The 26,065-nt window shown below is 35.7% G+C and overlaps 1 protein-coding gene across 11 annotated transcripts in view; it reads left to right on the forward strand.

Moving 5' to 3' along the window:
- PALS2 (protein associated with LIN7 2, MAGUK family member) overlaps window positions 1-26,065 on the forward strand; it is a 113,654-nt gene that overhangs the window by 25,380 nt on the left and 62,209 nt on the right. For 9 of the 11 annotated variants that reach the window (XR_006197359.1, XR_006197363.1, XR_006197364.1 and 6 more), the window contains one exon: window positions 20,775-20,893. Coding sequence is in view for 8 of the 11 variants with exons in the window: in XM_042920341.1 (XP_042776275.1) it covers window positions 20,775-20,893 (119 nt within the window). In the remaining 3 variants the exon portion in view is untranslated. Of the gene's footprint in view, window positions 1-20,771; window positions 20,894-26,065 lie in introns of all 11 variants that reach the window. The other 2 variants (XM_042920385.1, XM_042920363.1) reach the window with 1 other exon arrangement.

A 26,065-nucleotide genomic window follows, 5' to 3' on the forward strand; every position in this document is an offset into this window, starting at 1 on the left:
TCTTTCCTGTTAGGTTGGTCATATCTTGAGAGAAAACTCTTCACATCTGCCTAGAAGGTCAAGTATAGGCTAAAATAAAGTCTTCTGATAGTCAAAAGGGAGAAGCAGATGGAGGGGTTGTTTCATTATTCAGTAATTCCGTTTTCGATATGATTTCAATCCCCTTTGTCCAGAGACAGTTCTTACCTTAGCGTCTCTAGAAAATAAACCTCTAGTTTTTGGTCCTCCATGGTGGAGGGTAAGGGGCAAACACCCTGCAAGGAGGGTGAAGTTGAATTATTGATAAGTAGTGTATGAAAATAAATATAACTCTAAGAAAACAAAATTCAGGAATGGAGAAAGGCAGCTACAGTTTATTAATGAATCATCTAACAAATCCTGAACTAATATTATCTAAGTCTCCTTATTATAGCCCCCCTCACCTCAGGTACCTTGTTCTGCTAATCCCTGGGCCTTTGGAAAATTGAGATGATTTTTTTTGCTTTACCCATAGTTTGTTTAAACTTTAGCCTCTTTGGGTTTGCTCAATCCATTCACTCCTTTGCTCACAGGTTTTATAGCTTCCAAAATCAACTTTTCACTCATTCTTTCCATTTTTGTAAACTTAAGCTGTTAAAAGTAAAATAAAATTATAGATACACATTTATTACATTTTAGAGGGGAGAGAACAAAATTAGATATGTTCAATTTACCTTTCCCTGGAAATATTGATATTTGTCCTCTTGAATAAAAAAAAATTTTTTTTTTATTTACTTGTGTATTTCTGTTTACTTTTCTTTCAAGCTTGACACTTGATTTTGTCAAATCCAAGCACACCAAAAGTTTGGAGCCTGTCAAACGGAAGAGCTGCTAAAAAACCATTCGTTATTTTATTTTATTTTATTTTATTTTATTTTATTTTATTTATTTTGAGAGAAGAGAGAGCATGAGAGCGTGAGCAAGGGAGGGGCAGAGAGAGAGAGAGGAAAGAGAGAGAATCCCAAACAGACTCCATGCTGTCAGCACAGAGCCCAAAGTGGGGCTCAAACTCATGAACCATGAGATCATGACCTGAGCCGAGATTAAGAGTTGGACACTTAACTGACTGAGCCACCAGGTACCCCTTAATTTAATTTAATTTAATTTAATTTAATTTAATTTTCATTTTTTATTTTTTTTTAATGTTTATTTTTGAGAGAGAGAGAGACAGAGTGTGAGCAGGGGAGGGGCAGAGAGAGAGGGAGACCCAGAATTCGAAGCAGGCTCCAGGCTCTAAGCTCTCAGCATAGAGCCTGACACGGGGCTTGAACTCATGAACTGGTAGATCATGACCTGAATGGAAGTCGGCTGCTTAACTGACTCAGCCACCCAGGAGCCCTTTAATTTTGTTTTTTTAATTATGCTTTAGGTACAAAGATCTTTGATAAAGAGCACCCTTCAGCTTTCTCTCCCAAAATATTTTTTTTTCTCTAAGAGTCACTGCAGTCATCTACACTTTGCTTCAATTTGAACTTTTATTTAGATTTCTTGAGTGTTAATATGACCTATGAATTGGCTCCTTTGACATGCTGGTATTATTACAAACTCAAGGTAATTCCAAAATAACTTCATATTTTACTTTGGCATGTATCAGTTGATTGTACAAAATTTTATCTCCAATTTGGGCTGAAAGCTGGGTAATGGAAGGAAAAATAATTCAGAGCATTAGTTGAGCATTTTTTGAGTACCTATTATACACAAGGTAATATACTGGGCTATGTAGAAGAGAATGCTCTTGTTCTTTGAGAGGTTATAAGAGAATAGGGAGCACACAGGAAACACCTAGTGAATGGTGAAAAACCATTATTTCCCCTCATTTTACCAGATATTTTAAAACATTTGGGGAGGGGCGCCTCGGTGACTTAATGGTTTAAATGTCCCACTCTTCATCTAAGCTCAAGTCATCTCATGGTTTGGGAGTTCGAGCCCCATGTGGGGCTGCGTGCTGACAGTGCAGAGGCTGCTTGGGATTCTCTCTCTCTCTCTCTCTCTCTCTCTCTCTCTCTCTCAAAATACATAAACATTTAAAAAATAAAAAAACATCTGGGGAAATAAGAAATTATGAATGTAGGGGCGCCTGGGTGGCTCAGTTGGTTAAGCAACTGACTTCAGCCCAGGTCATGATCTTGTGGTTTGTGAGTTTGAGCCCTGCATCAGGCTCTGTGCTGACAGCTCGGAGACTGGAGCCTGCTTCGGATTCTGTGTCTCCTCCTCTCTCTGCCCCTCCCATGCTCATTCTCTGTCTCTCTCCATCTCTTAATAATAAATAAATGTTTAAAAAAATTAAAAAAAAAGAAATTATGGATGTATGTTTTCCCTTTGGATCTTAGCTTAGCTTCAATTATTAATTATTATAATAGTCCTTTTTGGAATTATGTCGTGTACAGTGACATAATTTGAATCTTTAACCATTATCACTCTTCCTTCAGTATTTCTTGCACTTGATAATTTCCTTTAATCCTAGGAAATTACTGCAAGTGAAGAATATGAGAGAAGAAAGAGGCATTTTTTTTTAAAAAGCAGGTGTTTTATATTTAATCCTTTTCTTTCCTTTCAGTAAATACATTTGATTCAGTGGCTATTTATCTATTACAATCCAGGGAGACAAATAATAAAATAGAATGAGTTAAGTGTCTTAACTCAATGTTAATTGTAGCATCCAGCATCTCTGGATCCTTTTGACTGCAAATAGTTTTTAATGGCCATTTCTGACCATTAACCTTTATTTCAGTCATCTACTGTTCTTGCAAGCATTTGTTTCCGTCACCTGCTGCTTCTGAGCACATTATTACTGGCAACTCATTTTCTTCCATCTTACTAAACTTTGTAACTGCCTCCAAGTTTTTGCAGGTTATTTCTAATTCCATTAGCATGTCCAAACACTTGGCATGGCAGTAGGAATGTTGAGAGATGTTGACCTGTGGAAATTTGTGTGTCTACTCTTTCAGGGCTAAAATCATAATAAAGTCATATTGCACAATGGCAAGACTAGAACTAGAAACTGCCATTTTCTCATACCCAGTGCCCTCTCCACTACCCAAACTAGATTGTTGCATGATTTTTCTTCATACCTGCCACTTGTTAAAATGCAGACCCTCAGTGATAGAAATGAGCTTATCATGTTCTTATGCTTATGGTCAGTTCCTTGCAAGGAAGGTTGCTTATAATCTATGATTACAGCTGCAAAAGTTAAGCATGGTTTGAGACCAGTCAGTTGAACTGAACTCTCAATTTTTTTTCTCCTGTTGATCTGTTTCTGGCATGTCACTTAGTTTTGGGGCTTCATTTTTTTCATTTATAAAGTGGAGATAATACCTAACCCATCCAGCTTACAGCATTTATTTAAATATTTTATTTACTTTTTATTTATTTTAGAAAGATGATGCACGTGAGTCGGGGAGAGGGGCAGAGGGAGAGAGAGAGAAAATTTACATGGGACTCCATCCCACAACCCTGGAATTAGGACCTGACCCAAAATCAAGAGTCTAACCCTCAACCAACTGAACCACCCAGGCCCCCCACAGCATGTTTAAAAGACTAAAATGGGTTAGAAAATGTAGGAAGGGATAATAATCTACACATAAGGTGGTTAGGGATTCACCAACTTAGGGAAAATGCAAAGATATTTATTGAGTTGACTAATGTGGTTGGGAGGCAATGGACAACTGACCTAGAAATGAAATGGAAATAAGATAGTCTCTGTATCTATAGTGTTATTTAGGCAAGATTCAAAGTGGTGGAGTTGTGAAGAATACACATTGTTAAGACTTCTGCCACCAATACCACTTGATGACTTTTGGTTAAATTAGCATGTGTAGGTGCATGTTTATATTAGAAAAGTCTAAAAGAGCTCTTATAAGAGGACTGTTTAAAGCAACAATAGTAAGAAATTCTTCCCAAGTCACTTAGTATAAATACAAAAGATTGTTTTATCATTTTATAATTGTGAGAGAGTAATATAATATTATAGGAGAGTAAGTTCTCTGGCCTGATAAATCAAGAATCAATATCAAGATATCTTGATAAATCAATATTTATCAAGAATCAATATAGAACTTAATTTTTAGCAGTCTCAAATCAAATACCCTTAGAGCTACATGTGGGAACTACAGTGTGTGTGAGTAAAAGTGAAAGATAAGTTGTTTTCATCTATACCCACAGTGTCTTGAAGCCTCCGTTTTCTTTTTGAAATCTGTAAAGGCTTTGATTAGGGCAAAGATGGGAAAAATATCTGATTTGTAGGATTTGTTAATGAGTTTCATTTACTCTAATTGTTTAGGCCTTAAAGAAATCTTTTAATTTAAAGCCAACCTGCTAAAGTTTTTAAAAGGTATTATTTAGTGTGACATAGCCGGAAATGGCTTACTCAGAAAGAAATCCATGATAAAAAGTACAAACTAATACATAAGGAACAGGATATTTAAGGGATGCAGTATTCTCTATAAGGAGATTATCTTTGGCAAATTCATGACTTGAGGAATGAGGCTAAGCATTTTTCCCTAATAAAATCTTGTAGATGGTAGTACTTAATTTTATTAGGTGAAGTGATTTTCTTTAATCCTTATGGGTCTGTACAGAAATCTCTAGGAACTCTCTTGATAATGATTTACCAAATATACAATTTATAGCTAGAGCAACCTATTAAGTTATTGTTTTTTTAAACATGTATATGTAAATATGTTAATTTTGTAACAATTTTAATTATTACCAGATAGAGCCGAGAGCCTTTTAACAAACCCTTCTTTCAATCTTTCTGCTCTTTCCTAAGGGGTAACACCTGTTACACTTATATCTTTTCAGACTTATTCCTATATATTAACATATTTGTACCTATGGAAAATACAGTTTTGTGTACTTCATTTCTATAAATACCACACTTGTTTTTTTCCCACAGAAAAATGTGTTTTGGAGAGCATTTTCATGTTAGTACGTGAAAAACCATGTTGTTCTTTTAAATGTTTGCACATTATTCATATAGGATGGATATTTACCCATTCTCTTCCGAAGTAACATTAAAGGTTGTTTCTGTTTTCTTCCTATGTTTTTGAATAATATCACCATGTGCATCCTAAAAAATTGCCTCATTAGAAGCAGCATTACCAATTATGATTATCTTTTTCACTTGGGACAGTGAAGGTTTAAACTTTGAAAATCTTTATTAAAAACATTATTTGAATTCTAATAATAATGGCATGAAAAGGCTGGCAGTTCCCCTGTGCAAAAAGTAAATACAAAACTGGACAAAATCATCAAAAACAGCCATTTAGGAGTACTGGAAATTGACCAAAGGCAGTTAAAAAATTGATCTTGCACAACTGTTAGGGCTTGGGGTGAGAATAGTGTGAGTCTATGGCCTTCATGCCTGATATCTTCCCAGATAGATACCTTCCCAGATAGATACCTTCCTAGCACCCCTCTGTCCCTTCATTTGGTGAGAACTGAAGCTTTACCAGATTGGGTCTGACAGAAAACTAGCAGCTTTGCTTCCAGAACTGGGGGTGATGTGACTTAGGGAATGGGGGACTAAGAGGGAATACAGAAACCTGCGGCTTTGCTGGTGAAAAGTGGTAGCTTTGGTTAGGAACAAAGAAAACCAGCTGCCTTGCTGACAATGGTTTGGAGTGAGTAGTGGACCAATAGAAATTTCCCAGAGAAATCCTAGAAATGAGAGAGCCACAAAAGGGCTGAGATAAGCTCTCCTTATAGCTCTGGTTGCCTGGGAAACTACATATGTGGAGGGGAGACCAAGGGAGTCTGGCAAAAAGTTCAAAACAAGGGAGACTAGAGTCTAGGTTTGAATCCATTCCCCACTCTATATACAATCAACTGGCAGATGGTGGAAATCGTACAGGCTTGAGATGTTAAAAAAGACAACTCTGAAAAATAAAATGAATGCCCAGTTACTGTAATATATTAAAGATTCAGTTTTCAAGCAGAAACTTCTGGACATGGAAAAATAAAGGCAAGAAAGAAAAGCCGGGAAAATATGACCCATAATCAGGAAAAATAGTCCATGGAAAACGCACTCTGAGCTTGATGTTGGATTTAACAAAGACTTCAAACTGGCTATTTTAAACAGGTTCAGAGAATTATAGGACAGTTTGTTAATTTTCAATAATCTCAATAGAGAATTTAGAAAATAAGAACCAAATAGGAATTTAGATTCGAAAAGTACAATAATTAAAAAATTAATTAGATGGGCTCAACAGCAGATTTGAGGTAGCAGAAAAAACATGAAGATAAGTAAAAGGTATTCAACCCAAAGGAGAAAGAGAAAAAGATGTTAAGAAAAGTAAACAGAGCTTCAGAGACCTTTGGGACAATGTCAAGCATTTCAACATGCATGTAATGTGATTTCCAGACAGGAAGAGGAGAAAGGGACAGGAAAAATATTTGGGGGCGCTTGGGTGGCTCTGTCAGTTAAGCGTCTGACTCTTGGTTTTGGCTCAGGTCATGATCTCATGGTTCATGAGTTCGAGCCCCACATCGGGTTCTGCACAGACAGTGTGGAGCTTGCTTTGGATTCTGTCTTTCTCCTTCTCCCTCTCTGCCCCTCCCGCATTCTCTATCTCTCCCTCAAAATAAATAAACTTTAAAAGAAAGAAAAAGGGGCACCAGGGTGGGTCAGTTGATTGAGTGTATGACTTTGGCTCAAGTCATAATCTCATTGTCAGTGAGTTCAAGCCCATCGTCGGTCTCTGTGCTGACAGCTCAGAGCCTGGAGCCTGCTTCAGATTCTGTGTCTCCCTCTCTCTCTGCCCCTCCCCCAGATTCTCCCAGAAATAAACATTAAAAAATTTTTTTGAAGAAATAAAGGCACCAAACCACCCCAAATTAGGTGGAAAATATAACTCACAAAGGGTTCAAGTATGGTAGAATAAACATGCTATATCCTGTCTCTCCCAGTGAATGCATCTATAAAAACAGAACTGAATATAGGAGTATCTATTTATAGATTAAAGGGTGATAGTAGCAGGCAGGTTGAGAAGACAACCAGGTATTTAAATACCACTGAATTTATGTTGAGTTTACTTTTGGCATCTCCTGAACTAGCCCCAAACCTGAAAGTTGGCATCAGAATGAACAGTGATAACTTCCAAAACCTTCTAGTTCTGGCTTAAAGAGCAAGATACTCAGAGTGCAGAAATCTCTTTTTTCTTATTCTGAGTTCTCTTGCCCCCCAGTCCCCAGGAAATCCTTTGGTAGCACTGTTGAAGCAGCTGCAACAGCCAAGAAGACAGTAACTCCAAGGAAGGAAACCTTCCTCTTCTACTGAAGGAGTTGTGATTTTAGTAAGTACATGGCAGAGTAGGTTAAACAGAGCCCCTGATTTTTGGCTGGAGCATTGGTAAAGAGCATCCCAGAGAACTAGAAGTACCAGGCATATTTATGGAGAGGAAGTAGTCTAGAAAGGGACCCTTTAAAGTTGTTTATGCACTCCTGTACTCGCCCTTGAACTGTGCATGTGTCAATCTGAACCTAAAGAGCATACATAGATGTTGAGTACTGAAACACTGATAGACTACCACCTAAGTCCCATGTTGCCTATGTGGGACAGATCCAGATAACATTGTGAAAGTTTTGAACAGTTTCATAGTTTCTGATGATGTTAAAAATATACTGATCATGTGACCCAGCAATCTCCTAGATATTTACTGGGGAGAAATGAAAACTTAAATTCATAAACAAGCATGGAAGACTAAACTAAAATGGCCATAGTACCTCAAAAGGTCAGAATCTGAGGCCTGCCCTCAACTGACTAAATTGCTTGCTAAAACAAAAATATCAACACTCTCCGTAAGTTTTCAGCAAGATTCAGTCTCATATGTTAAAATATACAGCATACATTCCAAAATTACTTGGCACGTTGACAACCAGGAAAATGTTCAACTCACATGTGCAAAGATAACAGACACAACACTGAGATGACACAGATGTGGGAATCACTTGAGAAAGACTTAAAGCAGTTATTATAAATATGCTATGACAACGGTGAGCTCTCTTGAAGCGAATGGAAATGTAGAATGTCTCAGTAAAGAAATAGAAAACAATGGAAAATTTGAACTGAAAAACACAATAACAACTCATTGGACAAGTACAATAGCAAAATGGAAATGACAAAGAATCCGTAAACTTAGAGATCAATAGAAATCTATCCAACCTCTGAACAAGAGAGAAAAAAAGTTTGAAAAAAATAATGAGCAGAGCTTCAGGGATCTGTGGGGTAATACCAGAAAATCTAACATTTTGTTTCATCAGACACCCAGAAGAAAAGAAGAAAGAATATGGTGCAGAAAAAACTATTTGAATGGTTGCTGAAAACTTCCCAAATTTGGTGAAAGGCATAAACCTATAGACTCAAGAGGTTCAACAAACCTCAGTTATCAATAAGTTCTATGAAATACATGCCCAGTCACATCATCAAACTGCTGGAAACAAGACAAAAAAAAAAAAAAAAAATACTGAAAGCAAAAACCACTAATAGATGAATGATTTAAATTCATGGGAATTTCTCATCAGAGATTATAAAGACCAAAAGGAAGTAAAACAGTTTTAAGCATGGTGGTAGGGAGGGGATATATCAGTCCAGAATTCCTTATTTAGTGAAAATATCTAGATGCTGCCTGTTTCTTATCTTTTTTTGTTTTTGAAGAGGACTTTTTTCTTAAAGCATTGCCCATAATAGGAAATTGTTTCTAGCAAGAGTGTTGGTGGAGCTAGAGAGTGTTATGCTAAGTGAAATAAGTCAATCAGAGAAAGACAAATACCATATGATTTCACTCATGTGCAATTTAAGAAACCAGTGACCATAGTGGTGGGGGGGGGAAGGCGGGTAGGGAATAGAGAGGCAAACCAAGAAACAGACTCTTAACTATAGAGAACAAACTGATGGTCACTGGAGGGGAGATGGGCTGGAGGATGGGTTAAATAGGTGATGGAGATCAAGGAGGGCACTTGTGATGAGCACTGGGTGTTGTATGGAAGTGATGAATCACTAAATTCTACACCTGAAACTAATATTACACTGCATGTTAACTGGAATTTAAATAAAAATTTGGAGGAAAAAAGTCTTTTCTAACTAAGAATGCCAGAAAGTTACACTAGCTGCTTTTATAAGACACTTGATTTATAATAGGAATATTGATAAGTTCTTTACAAATGGTAGTTCACTTTCATTTCTGAATTAAATTTATCAGACGATGACAAGGTGCAAAGTGGTCAGTTAAGATAATGAAATTAGGGAAACCCTCAACTATTTTTTTAAACCATGTTTTCAAGGTAGGAAAAAATATATTTAAATTGCTGTTATTGGGATTTGTTTTTCATTGACACTTTGAATAATTAGCAATAGTCACAATGAGAGATGAAGAGACTGAGTTACAGAATATTAGCCTGAGCAGAATATTTAGCGTTTACATGTTTTTAGTAGGTGAGTCATTTAATTTTGTTGAATAACCATATGAGCTGGATCATTGTCATTTATTTTTTACAGATAAGGAAATAAAGGTGCTGTTAGGTTTATTTTGATGCCACGTTGGAGGAAAAATGAGATTAGCATTCAGAATTTGGTTCTCTCTAAAACCACTCCTTTTGCTGCACAAGTTCTATGCATTTGTATTGATATGTCTTTATGAAGCAATTCATTATTATTGTAAAGATAATGAAATGAGGATCTCCTGATGGAAATGTAATTGATAGACCCTGTTTAAAAAACAGTTTCACAATATCTGACAATTGAAAAATCACATATCTTCTGAACTAGCAATTCTACTCTTAGTATTTACTCACTTATGGTACATACATTTATGTATATATGTATATATGTATGGATATAGATCTGTAGATGCTGATTATAAATGATAACTGCAGAAAGTGGAAGCAACCTGTATATCTTTCAGTAGAGGACAGACTAAATAGATGTTGATGCATCTAGTGAAGTACTAGATATATTGGAAAGGGTGAGCTCCAATATGGAAAGATCACAAAGATATTAATAAAACAGTCACATTTGCATAAATAAAGGATATATTTAAATACAGGCATAAATTTTGTCTAGAAGGCTAGAAAGCTCTTTGGAAGAGATTGTGTTAAATATTTCAACATAACTAAACTTTTACCACATACGTATGTACACATACGTGAACGTATTTTATGTATATATGTGTGTGCATGTATGTAATGTTTCTTTAAACTTATTTTGCATCAAAACTTTGACATTCTTACTCTGTTATCTTTTGGCATTCAATATGACCAGTAATAAATGGCATGGAAGTCTGATTATTGTTCCTTTTACACAACTCTTCTTTTGAGAAATACCCACTTACCCCCCATTTTTAATCCTCGGCATTGTGAGATGTCACTTAGATGTGGCCAGATCTGGATCTTTTTCATACAATCTGCTCTGTTCTTGGAAAGCCTTTCATTCTGAAGGTTTGCATGTCATTTAAACTCGGACGTTTTTTCCTATTGTTTGACAGCTATTTCCTCATCCTTGTCTTTGATCTTGTCTTATGAAACTCCTGATAGGCACTATTGGACTTGCTTATGTGTTTTTTCTCATGTTTTCATCTTCTGCATTTAGGACTTTATCTTCACTTGATTTTCCAGATTAGCACTTTTGACCTTAACAGTCTTATCATTTAGTCTACTGTTTGAGTTTTCTAAATTTGACAATATTTTTAATTGCCAGGAACTTTTTCTTATTCTCTAGATGCCCCATTTTCTCCTTCTTAGTTGCCTGTTCCTTTATGAATGCAGTAGTCTCTCATGTATCTCTGAGAATGCTAATAAAAATTAAAATTTTAAATTGTATTCTCAGCACCATCTGTTTCTCCTTAGTTGAGTTTGTTCAGCTTTGTCCACTGTCACTGATGTTTTCTTCAGATGTCTGGTGATCTTAGCAGTTGGTTTATATTGATAAATGAAGGACTAGGTTGATTAATCCAGAATATGTATCTACTGAGGATAACCTCTATAGTGTATAGGCTGTCCCCTGAACCTGCCCCACTCTCTCTGGAATGAGAGGGCTTGAGCAGGGGCTGAGTGGCGAGCCTCAGGCAGGCTTCTTCTTGAGATTTGAAGGCAAAGAGCAGGTGAGCAAGCTAGGAACCCTCGGATAGCTAAATTGAGAGGGAAGAATTTACCCTGGAGATAAAACATATTAGTGCAAGCCTTTCTGTTGGAAGAACAGAAGGGGAGAAGATGATACCACCTATAGATGTGTCAGAAAATGCAGTAAGGGGAACTTTCGGTTGTCATAATAACTGTAGAACACTATAGGCATTTGGCAGAGAACAATCCTGTGCCAAAAGTATTTTTTGTTCCTGAAATGCTAATAGTTTCCTGTTTCCTGAAACACTGTGTATTTGTGTATTCCCTCCTGTATCGTAGCCTTGCCTCCACCCCTTCTTCTTTAGAGTCCATTATGAAGAACCAGATTTACCTTGGCCTCCGTGCTTCTTTGTTCAGGTCCCAACATTTGTGTTAGGAACCCTTCCCATGCAGAACACCTACCCACTGTCTCTGTGAAGAAATGTATGGGTACTTAGGTTAAAATGTATGCTCTTGTGTATGGGATTCCTTATTTACCCTGTATGGTTGCCCCTTCACTGTGCCTGTGCTTTTGTTGACTTCAAGCTTAGATTTTCTCTAGGAATACTTTAGGAAATACAGCTTCATATAGATAAATAGGTAGATAATAGATTTTTTAAAATTAATGTTAATTTTTGAGAGAGAGAAAGAGAGTGAGCATGAGTGGGGGAAGGCAGAGAGAGAGAGGGAGACAGAATCAGAAGCAGGCTCCAGGCTCTGAGCTATCTGCATAGAGCCCGATGTGGGTCTCGAACTCATGAACTGTGAGATTGTGACCTGAGCCGAAGTCAGATGCTTAACTGACTGAGCCACCCAGTCACCCCATTTTTTGTTTGTTTGTTTGTTTGTTTGTTTAGAGAGAGAGCACAAGTTGGGGAGAGGGGCAGGGGGAAGGAGAGAGAGAAAATCTTAAGCAGGCTCCATGCTCAGCATGGAACCTAATGTGGGGCTTGATCCCATGACCCTGGGATCATGACCTGAGCCAAAATCAAGAGTCGGAACTGTGATTCCTTCAGAGTGTTCTTATCACTATTGTGTTTTGTACACATGTTTACACATTTTGGTCTGCTAGTTTTCAGTTTTTTGGAGCAAAAATAGTATGTTTGTAGTCGCTTCAACATGTAACATCATACCTAGCCTATAAGCCTTTAGCTAATTTTGATTAAATTAGCTGAGCACGTTCAAAGTTTTTTTTCTTTGATTTGGTATAACTGTAACTAAATTAGAATTTTAAGATATTAGTTTGAGAGCTAAAATATTGACAGCATATTATCATTTTATGGAAAACAATTGTTATTGACTTAACATTAATGATTTGCATGAACTCTGCTGTGATGGTTAAATTAGTTGTGTGAAAATACTGTGTCACAATTTAGTTGTAAAGAAACCTGATTTGGTCCAAACCTCAGTAGAAATTTGTCTTAGAAATATATTTTTAGAAAGAATTTTCATGCTCTGTTGCAACTACATGAGAAGTAGTCCAAATGACTTTTTAGATACCTCCTTTAAAAGTTTGATTAAACCTTTCCAAAAGCACATAGGAGGAGATTTTGTTTTTCATTTCAGGAATTCTATAAATTATCCAGGGTGGTTCTGCTGAAATAATTGTTGTTTTATCTATAAAATATAACAACAGAAATAAATTTTAACATGTTATGAAAACTTAACTTACGTGTCATATTTTTTTAACTTTTATTTATTTTGAGAGAGAGAGCGCGCACAAGTGTGAGTGGGGGAGGGCCAGAGAGAGGAGAGAGAGAGAGAATCCCAAGCAGGCCCCACACTGTCAGTACAGAGTCTGATGTGGAGCTCAAACTCATGACCCATAAGATCATGATCTGAGCCAAAGTTGGATGCTTAGCCGACTGAGCCACCCAAACACCCCTTACCTGTCAAATTTTCAATGGGAAATCTAGTTTGTTGAGTTGAATGGGAGTGAATATACCACCAAGTGTGGTTACAAAAGGATTTTTTATCTTAAGACTCTAATCCTAATTTATTAAGGATAGCTCATTTAATTATAGTTCTAAAACTAGTTAGAAATGCTTACATAAAACAATTCTAAAGAGTTTTTGAAACAGAATATAGGTGGGTAAATTTATTTTTTATATTTACCTTACATACTGAATTATATTCTAGGAAGTTAGAAATATAGAGAAGGATTACTGAAAAAGCCATTTTAAGTAGACTAAGCATTGAAAGATACCATTTCTATCTTTATGGCTTATTATACAATTTGTGGAAAGTTAGTAGTTTTAAGGTTACTGCTTTGTAAACTACACCACATTTTGCCAATTCCAAGCAGTAGGCAGATATTTTGTTTATAAATAACAACACATAATTTAAAACTATTCTTGATTTTTTTTTCTTTTGGTGTTTATTTTGAGAGCGAGAGAGAGAGCATGAGCTGGGGAGGGGCAGAGAGAGAGAGAGAGGGAGAGAATCCCAAGCAGGCTCTGTGCTGTCAGTGGTGAGCCCAATGCGGGCCTGATTCCACAACCCCGGGATCATGGCCTGAGCTGAAATCAAGAGTCAAATGCTTAACCAACTGAACCATACAGGCACCCCCTATTCTTGATTTTAGTAGGAGAAAAATGGTACATTTTTGTGACTGAAACTGTATTATGAAGAACGTAGGATGTACCAGACTGTGGGCTGGGAATATGGGTTTGAACAAAACAGATACAATTTCTATGCTAAATTAGAGTTTAGAAAAGAAATTGTACATTAAACCAATATCAAAGTACTTAATTATAGGTTTATCAGAGTTATAATGTATAGAATACTGTGAAAATATATGTTAGGAGAATTTATCCTAATTGGGGCAGCCAGGGACATAGAAATCCTGCTCCTAAAGGGTGAGTATGAATTAAGTACACAAAAGTGGTTGTGAATATGGGGTGGTAAGTGGAAGGAGGACTTTGCATCAGGACAGGGATAGGATTGATATAGCTAAAGCTATAAAGGATGGTGCAGATTGAATCTAGCAATGTATTACAGGCCATAAAATCTAGGTTTCAGTTAATTACACACAAACACACACATATACACAAGAGAGGCTCTTGTAGTCTGGACAAGAAATGATGATGGCTAGGACTCATGAGGGGGCGATGGAAAGAAGTTGTTATATTCCACAAGTATTTAGGAGGTAGAGCCTACCTTTGCTCTAAGTTAGTTTCTTTTTGTATTATTCCAATATTTTTTTGCTATTTTTTGTCCTGTTTTTTTTCTCTTTATTTTTGTAGGGCTTTACCTTTATTAATACTTTGCTACTACTTTAATAGAAGTTCTGAAGGGAAAGAATATAAACTCAAGTAGTTATTCTACCATATTTAACTGAACCCTACCCACACTGATTTGAAATGTCACCTTTAGCATATTAAATCCTGGGTAGCTCATCTCTTTCCTTTTTTTTTCTTTTCTTTTCTTTCATTTTTAATTTTTTAAAAGATTTTATTTCCTTTTTTTTTACTTTATTTTTTAAAATTTAATTTATTTTTTAAATTTACATCCAGGTTAATTAGCATATAGTGCAACAGTGATTTCAGGAGTAGATTCCTTAATGCCCCTTACCCATTTAGCCCATCCTCCCTCCCACAACCCCTCCAGTAACCCTCTGTTCTCCATATTTAAGAGTCTTTTATGTTTTTATATTATTTTATAATGTTTTTATATTATTTTTGCTTCCCTTCCCTTATGTTCATCTGTTTTGTATCTTAAAGTCCTCATATGAGTGAAGTCGTATGATACTTGTCTTTCTCTAATTTCACTTAGCATAATACCCTCTCGTTCCATCCACGTAGTTGCAAATAGCAAGATTTCATTCTTTTTGATTGCTGAGTCATACTCTGTTGTACACACACACACACACACACACACACCCCACCTCTTCTTTATCTGTTCATCCATCAATGGACATTTGGGCTCTTTCCATCCTTTGGCTATTGTTGATAATGCTGCTATAAACATTGGGGTACATGTGTCCCTTCAGAACAGCACACCTGTATCCCTTGGATAAATACCTAGTAGTTCAATTGCTGGGTCGTAGGGTAATTCAATTTTTAATTTTATGAGGAACCTTCATACTGTTTTCCAGAGTGGCTGCAACCAGTTTACATTCCCAAGCTCATTTCTTTCAAGATTTGTCTGTTGCCATTGCTGTGTCAATACTGCACTATTTTAATTTATACTGTTTTTATACTTGATAATGCAGGTTACTCCTTTATATTTATGCTTTTGTTTTCTAAAATTATTGGCTACTTTTACCCATATTCTCTTTCAAATAAATTTTGGAATAATTTTATTTAAAAAATCCTGTTGGGATTTCTATTACGATTTATTGATTTTTTTAAAGAAAAATTTGGAGAGAATTGACATTTTTATAGTATTAAATCTTCCTATCCCAGGACATGGTCTCTTCATTTATTTATTTTAAGCATTCTTCATTGTATTTTATAGTTTTTCTCATACCTATCTGGATGAAAATTTTTATTTTAGCATTTTTTACTATTTTTGCAAAATAGATTTTGTTGCTATTGTGAATGGGATCTCTTTTTTCCCTGCAATGATGTTTTCTAGTTGGTTATTACTATTAGGAAAGTTTTTTTTTTTTTTTTTTCTTTATTGCTCTTATGTCTAGTCACTTAGCAAAACTCCTTTAACTTAAAACTCCTGACTTAAATAATTTTTTAGCTGGTTCCTTGAGACTTTTCCAAGTAGATAGTTAACATCTGTAGTTTTTTAAAATGTCATGTCTTAATACCTTGGTTAAAACTTACAATATAGCTTTGAAAAGTACTGGCCTGAGTGGGCATTCTGGTCTTATCTTTGACTTTAATGGTAAAGCCTTTGGCATTTCTCCATTAAGTATGATAGTTCATATAGATTCTGGTATAAAATGACTTTCTTCTATTCTTATTATGGTAGCAGTTTTCCATCAGGATTAGGTTTTTAATTTTATTTGATGTGCTGTATTCAAAACATTGAGATGATAGGGTTTTCTTATACTGTGACAAATTACATTATATTTTTCTTAATGTTAAGTCATCTTTATATTACTAGGATAAAGTCTACTTGGCTATTGTTACTTTTTAAGACCTTGTTAGATTAAATTTGCTAGTACGTTGTTTAAGGTATTTGCATATATGCTCGTTAGTTTAATATATCATTTTTTTTTTTTTGAGTTTTGAAATCTGCATTGAAGTTGGAATGCTTTCAGTCCTTTCTATACTTTCTTTTAAAAATGTGAAGTAGCTCTTTCTTGAAGGTTTGATAGAATTTATTCTTATATCTCTCCTGGCCTGTGTCTTTTTAAGAAGGTAGATCTTTGAAAACCTTTTCAGTTTCTTCTATTATAATCTATTTCTATTTTTATCTTTTTCTCCTACACTTCTGTCGTTGACATTTTCCAGGAAAAATCTCTACTTGACTAGATTTTAAAATAAAGTTGTTTATTACATTCTCTTTTTAATCTTCTTTTTGCCTGCAGTTACTTTCTCATTGCATCCCTAGTGTTACTTATGTCTTTTCTTAATCAGACTAGCCAAGCATTTATCTATTTTTATAGGTCTTTTGAAAGAGCCAGCTTATTGATCAAATTATGTTTTGTTTTTTATCGATTGCTGCTTTCCCTTTTATTAATTCCTTCTGTCTATTAATGAATTTCCCATCATCTTGTAAATTTTGGTCTTTGTGATCCACAGCAGGGTTTTTTTATGTTTTTCTTCTCATAAAGAAAATTTTTAGTGGGAGAATTTTTCAGTTTGATCTTCCTACACATTATAATTTCATCTTTTTTTCTTACTTTTACTCTTTCTCCTCCCCACTCCCCACCCCAGTAATTCTGTTTCTTTGGCAGTTAATGTTTCTGTTTGTTGAATTTGGTGAGTCATATTCATGCTGCTAGCTTTCGTAAGTGTTTGATGATTCTTGATTTGTTCATTTTTGTAATGGGATGATCTGGATTAAATATACTTTTCTCTTAAGTAAGAATTCCATTTATATGTGTCATTGAATATATATGTCGTATATGTCATAAATAAGAATTCCATTTATATATGTCATTGAATATATATATTCATATATTTATATGTGAATATATATATTCAATATATTTTTCTCTTAAATAAGAATTCCATTTGTATTTTTCATTGAATGTAGCTTCTGAATAAAGGGTCCATCCTATAGTGATTATGGAGGAGGAGTGGAACTTGTAGGAAACTTTTGAGTTTTGGGGTTTTCTTTTATCCCTGGAATCTCTGAGTAAAGGAGGACACTTTACTTCCCTGGCTCCCACTCAACTTTGCTAGGTCCCCACTATAGAGAGCTTCCTCTTTAATGTGTTAAGGTTTTACATACATTAGATTTGATAGGTTTAATTTATGTTTTAATATTTTATAGAGTTAATTTTCATTATTTTTTGTTACAATTTTCTCACAGTTCCTCATTTTTTCATATGCTTTGAGGATAATTTTGTTAAAAAGAACAATGGCATTTTTTGAATAGGTCATGTTATTAGATAACTCATTTATAAAGTCAGACCAATGAATTGATTTAGAGGAAACCATTCCCTCACACCATCCCATAGCATCCCAATACATGAGGGAGAAAGGGATTATGCCAGGTCAGAACATTATTCATTTTATTCATGATAGTATGAAATGAAAGTGTCAGAGCAAATCCTTGCATGTCAGGGAAGTTGTGTTAGTGTTTCCACATCCTGGTTTAACTGGAACACCAGGGTAGGTTGTTCCATATACACCTACTGCCTCACCAGTTTCTTCACCAGTTTCTGTCTGCCTACCCTACTAATCTACTCCAAGATGCCCAAAACCCAGATGGTTCTCATTCAGTCACGTAAAAAGGGGAATCCATGGAAGAGACCAAGTCCCTTCATCTCAACTCTCACCTTTGGGATTAGATAGCCTGGAACAAGGCAGACAAACTATGATCAAAACCAAGAAGGGGGGAAAAAAAAAAGGAACAAGAAAAAAAGGACTTTTAAGGAAGCCTTGACAGGAATGTTAAAAATAACATCTGAATTCAACTCCAGAGAAAAGTGTTACCAAGGGAAAACAAAGTCTTAGTGGATGTTCTGAAACTGCCTATAAGAAGGGGTTGGGGAATGATCTCTAGGAGCTTGGGACTCAGTGAGGCTTTGGCTTCCAGTCTGAACCTGCCCAGCAAGCACACTGCAGTCTGTTTGGCTCAGTCTTCAATGAGAGTCCTTCAGCTCTATCAGAGTACTCCCCAGTGTGTTACATTGTCCTCAAAGTTCTGTAATTCAAGGAAGTGCTTGGCATGTTGACTCTTCTAACTGGAGAGGAGGTTTTTTACATGATGGCTGTTGGGGAGACTTTAGTTAGGTCTCTAGCTGCTGACTGTTGGTGTTGCAGACAGCTCCCAATTTGTGCCTTGACCATGGTGGGCCAGCTTGGTCAGGGTCTCCTGTTAGAGCAAGTACTCTCTCAGTACTTGCTACCGACCCATATCCCATAGTGGGCCATCTAGCCATCCAGCAGGAACAGGGTACCGCTGAGGGCTTCAAGTACTCCATGAAAGGAGTACTACTGATTCAAAGTTCTAGCAGGTGGGGGGAGGGGGGGGAGTTCTCACCCATAATGGAAGGGGGATACCAGCCTCAGCTTGAAACGGGATCTCATAGGCATGGATGGCATCCAGAGCTTTCATCCTGGTTAGATAGTTGTAACAATTCTGATTTCCTTGGGTTTCCATTGTACCAGCCTTGCATCATCATTCCCAAGGAGCTAGGGTTCATACTGCATATCATGAAGCCTGAATAGTGGAATATCGGGTAGAAGCATGGGTCCCAAAGGGACTTGAGGTCCTTTTCAAGATTTCCTTGTAAAGCACATGATTTGCTTTTTACTAAAACTGACAATGTATACCAGGTTCCTGTAGACATTCACTAGCACAACATTGCCCCAGGACAACCAGTTACTGCCAAACACTGTGGCCTCCCCAACCTGTGGAGAACTGCATTGGTTTTTCCCACTCCCCTGCCTCATTAGCCCAGGTTTCCTGGAACTCCCTGACCATTTCCTTATTGGGGGTGGGGGGGGGGGGTGGGGGGGTGGGGAACAAGCCAGACCTGGCCTGAAAACATGTGGGAGGGTCTGTTGCATTTTGATTAGAACTCCGTTAAATGTACAAATTAGTTTGGGAATGTTTGACAACTTTATAACATTCAGCTTATCAGTTTCTGCAATAAAAGGGAAGGGGGCAGCAGAGATTTTGACATGGATTGCATTAAGTCTGTAGATCAGTTTGCCAATTTAGCAACATTAAGACTTCCAATACATGGAAATAAGGTATCTTTCTATTTATTTTAGTCTTCTTTAATTCTTTCAATGATGTTTTATAGTTACAGTGTATAAATCTTGCATTTCCTTTGTTGCATTTATTTGTAATTATTGTTTTAGTGCTCTTGTAAAAAGAATGTTTTCATAATGTCATTTTCAGATTATTCATCGTTAATATTTAGAAATACATTTGATTTTTGTATTTTCCGGTTGTATCCTGCAACAAAACATAACTTGCTGAACTCAGTAATTTTTTGTGTGTGTAGTTTAGGATTTTCTGTATACCAAGTATTATCATCTGCAACAATAGATAGTTTTACTTATTTCTTTCCAGTGTGGATGCCTTTTATTTCTTGCCTAAGTGCCCTGGCTGGAATCTCCACTATAATGTTGAATAGAAGTGGCAAGAGTAGACACACTTGCCTTGTTCCTGATCTTATGGGAAGGCATCCAGTCTTTCACCATTAAGTATCATGTTAGTTATAGATTCTTCATAAACACCTTTCATGAAGTTTGGAAATTTCCCTTCTGTTCCTGGTTTGTTGAATATTTTTATCATGAAAAGGGTTTGGATTTTGTCAAATGCTTTTTCTGTGCCTCTTGAGATACCATGTTTTTTTTTGTTCTGTTAATACAGTGTATTACACTGATTGACTTTTATTTGTTGATGAACCACTCTTATATTCCTGGGATAAGTTGTACTTGGTCATGGTGTACAGTCCTTTTCATATGTGGCTGGATTTAGTTTGCCAGTATTATATTAAAGATTTGTGCATCTATATTTATAAAGGATATTGACTGTAATTTTCTTGTGATACTTTTTTGTGGATTTAGTATCAAGATCTTATAGAATAATTGGGAAGTATTCCCTCTATTTTTTTTTTTTTGAAGAGTTTGTGAAGTATTGTTTTAAATTCCTCTTTAAAGTCTGATAGAATTTACCAGTGAAACCATCTAATTCTGGGCTTATGGAAAGTTTGTATTAGTAATCCCATCTCTTTACTTTTTTATAGATCTATTAAAATTTTGTATTTCTTCTTGAGTAAGTTTTAAATTAAAAAAATATATAAAGCAACTGCAAAGTGGTAAGTATGTATAAGGTAGTCTGATAAAGCCCAAATGGCATACAAAAAACTGTCCTCATGGGAATTCAACTTGAAACTTACAGCATTTAACAACTCATTTTATTAAAACATAACTTTCCAAAAGAGTGTTAATTGTTAATCTTTTTATTTAAATTATTTTACATATATAAAATATATCTTATTTTATAATTATATTTCATAATGGCTTGTAATTTAAGTTTTTTTGGTTTTGTTTTGTTTTTTGCTTTTATCTTAGCAGCAATGCAGCAAGTGTTGGATAACCTTACAGAGCTGCCCTCATCTACAGGAGCAGAAGAAATAGACCTTATTTTCCTGAAGGGGATTATGGAGAATCCTATTGTAAAATCACTTGCTAAGGTATAGTGGTTTATTCATAAGATTACTCAATTAGTTTTAAAATTGTCTTTTCAGAAGTCTTTTTAGATATTACTAATTTAGGACTTGGTTGATATACCTTTTGCTTAGCAAATAGTAACACTTATCACATAATGAAATCATGCACACAAAAATTAGACCACTTTTGCCTCACCTGTGCAGACTTTTAATACAAGATAAAATGACTCTTAGTTTTAACCTAACACATTTAAAGTTTTAGGGAAATGGTAACAGAACCTGTGAAAAAGATCCTGGTGCTATCTCCGTTTCAACAATAGCAAGATACTGATTTTCTTCTTTTACATTAGAACATGTACCTGTTTTTCATTCTGGTTCTTGACTTCCTATATCTAGTACTTTTTGAAATCTTGTCTTTTCATGGCTAACCCTGATATTCTGAGTATTTTTTGTAATGAACTCTGTAGTTATGTCCTTAACTCATCCATAAATACACTTTTACAAGTATTTTTGGTCCAGTTTTATTTCATTTATACTATTTCCTGTATTAATTTTTATAAATATCACTAAAGCGTGGTGTATTAACTACTTCACAACCCAGCTCTCCCATTCTTTAGCATTCCCTCAAATAATTCTTGCTCTTGGGAACTCTGTGCCACATGTGCTCTCTGACCTGTCCTCCGTGTAGTCATCTTGTCTCTCCCTTTGCCTCTTGCACTCCTACCTAGTATGTTGATTTCACCCCCTCCCATAATCATTTTTTAACCACAGTCTCTTTTATTCTTTTTTTTTTTATAATTTTTTGTTTAATGTTTGTTTTATCTTTGAGAGAGAGAGAGCACAAACAGGGGAGGGGCGGAGAGAGAAGGGTACAGAGAATTCAAAACAAGCTCCATGCTGACAGCAGAGGAGCCCCAGTGTGAGGCTCAAACTCTCATCTCACACCGTGAGATCATGACCTGAGCCGAAGTCGGATGCCTAAACGACTGAGCCACCCAGGTGCCATCTTTTTTTCTTCTAACTTGTATAAAATGATACGTTTACAAAATTTTCCATTTGTAAAAGTGAATTAATGATGCAGATCCTCATTGTATTCAGAACCTCACCCATTCTAAGATCCCATGATAGAAAGGCTTTGGCTCCTCCGTACAAACTAATCCATGTGTATATTACCCAACTGGAATTTAAATTTAGTAATTTTTTTTATAGTATACCAATCCCAACCTTTTATTCTAACAAAATAAGGGTTAATGAGTTATGGCTTCTCCAACTCTATAATGTTTACAAAGCAAAATTTCTAAATAGGAAAAGAATTTGTAAAGTTAGTACCTGGAATTAACTTAAAGGAAAATAAAAACTTTATCACATTGAGCTGTCTTTCAATAAATACAAAGTAAGAGTGTATTTAACAACTTGGTAAGATATAACAGGACTTCAGAGGAAATCAAACATTTGTTTCTTATAATTACACAACGAGAGATAGATTCAGAAATGATTTCAGTTAGTATTTCAAACTTGCTTTTACAACTTTATGGATATTATTTAAAATTTAAAAAATACTTTCATAAACATTAATGCCTATAATATAAAATTGGTAGCAGTTAATAGCTTCTTCCTTAGTCTGTCTATATAAATAATTGATGAACCAATTAATTTATCCCTATTCTGTAAAACTAAATGGTCAATGCATTTGATTTCAGATTTAGCATTTTTGAAAAAAAAAATGACCCAAACATCTAAATACTTATTTTAATACTTTGGAGAATTATAGGAATATGAAAGAAAAATTTTATTTCTTGTATTTTTTATTACTAGAGAGTTCTAAAACATTAAAAAGTATTTTTCTTTTTAACTCATTTAAGACTATTAATATGTAGAAAAAGATGAGAGATTTTTGTTATGCAAGCAAATAGTTGTGCTTCAGACTGGAATTGCTTTTGAATTCATGTTATTTTCCCCTCTAAAGAGAAACCAGGAAAAAGAGAATCCTGTAAAACTAATAAACCATCACAAGTGCTTTCAAATTATTCCTTTTCATACAGGAACTTCTAAGCAGTCACACTATGGTGAATATCTTTCCTTCACTCCTCTTCTGGCAGACCAGGTGAGGTTAGCTAGAGAAGATCTCTGGGGGAAGGGCACATGTGAATGGAGAGGCTTACATCTGCTTTGATTTTCTTCTCATTGCCAAATTAGCTGGTCTCTGTCTATTGATAAGACGATTCATCACAAAAATAAAAAATACAAAAAAGAATTGTTGTAACCTCATTTTTCTGCTACATGGAAGCAGAGTAATAGCTCTCAGTGTAAATGAAATAATCTTTGAATAGTCTGTGCAATATCTGTGTGGCTTTCCTCATATTCTAACGAGGTACCTCAGAGAACTGCCAGCTACATTTACCAGAAAGGTTAATGATCACATCACACAAGGTTACTGATGCTGTGGTCTAGCCTCCCTCTTTCTCAAGTCCCTCCTCCATCCCTCCCCCTCCCCCATCACTCCCTTTTATTTCCATAAGCAAATATTGTTGAAATAAACCATTCAAATGTGCTGTAACTTAGTGGAAGTCTACTAGTAGTGGAAGTTCCTAGGAGAGACTCTAGTTTAGTAATTTTTGATTGCAGTCTAAAGTTTATTAGATAATACTTTATTTTAATAGTAATAATAAAGGATATGATTACTTACTTTTTTTTAAGTTTATTTATTTTGAGAGAGAGAAAGTGCAAGTGGGGAAGGGACAGAGCGAAGGAAAGACAGAATCCCAAGCAGACTCCAGGCTGTCAGCATAGAGCCTGATGCAGGGCTTAAACTCATGAACCATGAGATCAGGACCTCAGCCAAGATCAAGAGTTGGACACTTAACCGACTGAGCCACCCAGGTGCCCAGGATATGATTTACTTTAAAATTCAAGCTTCTTATCCTAAATACCAATTACTGTACCAGGTCAAGGTAGACTAATAGCTTCAGGGTCCATTGAAATATGTAGGGGCTACTTAGGCTATATTGACTAACTCACCCTTAGTTCTAATTGGTACTTTTAAAATAGTTTTTGACTCTTCCTTTGGTGTTAGTTGTCAGTTTTTATTATCAGCATATCTATTATACCTGTGTCTCTGTATTTGTTTAATTTATAGCTTTTGATCTGTAGATTTAGAAACTAGATAATAATATTATGTAAGACATCTTAAAATGTGTTTATAATTTACAGAGGTCTTTAAAATATATTGTTTTGAGGTCACCTGGGTGGCTCAGTTAAGCGTCTGACTTTGGCTCAGGTCATGATCTCATGGTTTGTGGGTTCGAGCCCCATGTTAGGCTCTATGTTGATAGCTCAGAGCCTGGAGCCTGATTTGGATTCTGTGTCTCCTTCTTTCTCTGCTCTTCCCCCACTTATGCTCTTGCTCTCTCTCAAAAATAAACATTAAAGGAATAAAATACATTGTTTTGTCTTCACAGCAACTTAATGAATTGAAAATCATGATTCAAAGTACAAAAATTATTTATCTAAGGTCACTGTCCTAGTAAGTGACAGAGATGAGGTGTAGACCAGGTTTTCTTTCTTTAAATTCTGTGCTCTTTCTACTACAGCATAGGTTTTTGTGTGCATGTGTATTCTTAAGAATTTCTGGTAAAAAATTATTTTTAATGTGGCTTTGGTGCCATTGATACTGGCCTTATGGAGGATCATCTTGATCACTATTTTCAATAAAGGAAATGGCTGGATGGCTTTGGAGCAGCTCAGGTACTAGTGTAAGGTAATCTTATGATAAAAATGAAATTAAGAACAGAATAACCAATAGTATCCAACATTCAAGCAGTTTCTCAATAAATGGGAGCAATGATAACTTAGTATTCCTACAATGAAAGAAAAGAAATTCTAGGAGGAAGGGAAGACATCTACTTCCAAGAAAGAGATATTAAGTCACAGCCCGCCAATACTCCCGGTACAAGTAGAGGAAAAATGGTTAAGTTGCTGAAGAAACAGAGAGGCATATGTTGCTAGACACATGGAGAGACAGGAATATGTGACTAATAATCACGAGAAAAATAATGGAAGCAGTTCCATAGATGATGCTTTTATTAGAGTTTATAAACAAATATTTTTAAATAATTTATTAATATCTTTTTAATAGAAGAAAAGAGAAAGTGAAGACATTTAAAATATAACTAGAAAATTAGAATAAAAAGCAATCAAAAGGTCATTTGTTCTTTTATTTTTTTAATTTACTTTTTACTTTTTTAATGTTTATTTTTGAGAGAGAGAGAGACAGAGACAGAGACAGAGAAAGAGTGTGAGCAGGGGAAGGGCAGAGAGAGAGGGAGACACAGAATCTGAAGCAGGCTTCAGGTTCTGAGCTATCAGCACAGAGCCCAACTTGGGCCTCGAAGCCACAAATCACGAGAACATGACCTGAGCCAACGTCAGACACTTAACCGCCTGAGCCACCCAGGCGCCCTTGTTCTGTCTTTTAGATTCCACATATAAATGAAATCATTTGGCATTTGTCTTTGATTTATTTAAACTTAGCATAATACCCTTTAGGTCCATCCATATTTTGCAGATGGCAAGATCTCATTCTTTTTTATGGCTGAGTAGTTTTCCATTGTTGTATGGATATCAATGTGTGTATATATATACACATATATACATATATATACACACACTATGTAATCTTTTAAAATTTTTTTTTTCTTTTGAGGGGTGCCTGTGTGGGTCAGTCAGTTAAGTGTCCAACTTCTGCTAGGGTCATGATCTCACTGTTCGTGAGTTTGAGGCCTGCGTCAGGCTCTGTGCATACTGACAGCTCAAAGCCTGGTGCCCACTTCAGATTCTGTGTCTCACCCTCTCTCTGCCTCTCCCCTCTGTGTGTCTCTCTCAAAAATAAACATTAAATTTTTTTTTTTCCTTTTAAAATAGGGTTGACACAGTGTTATTTTAGTTTCAGGCGTACACCATAGTGATTCGACAAGTCTATACATTATGCTGTGCTCACCACCAGTGCAGCTACCGTCTGTCACCATGCAACACTATTATAATACCATTGACTGCTTTCCTATGTTGTACCTTTTGTTCACGTGACTTATGCATTCCATAACTGGAAGTCTGTTATCTCCCATTCCCTTTCACATATTTTGCCCATCCTTCCACCTACTTCCCCTCTGGCAGTCATCAGTTTGTATTCTGTATTTATGA

The sequence above is a fragment of the Panthera leo genome, chromosome A2 (genome assembly GCF_018350215.1).
Source record: "Panthera leo isolate Ple1 chromosome A2, P.leo_Ple1_pat1.1, whole genome shotgun sequence".
NCBI lineage: Eukaryota > Metazoa > Chordata > Mammalia > Carnivora > Felidae > Panthera > Panthera leo.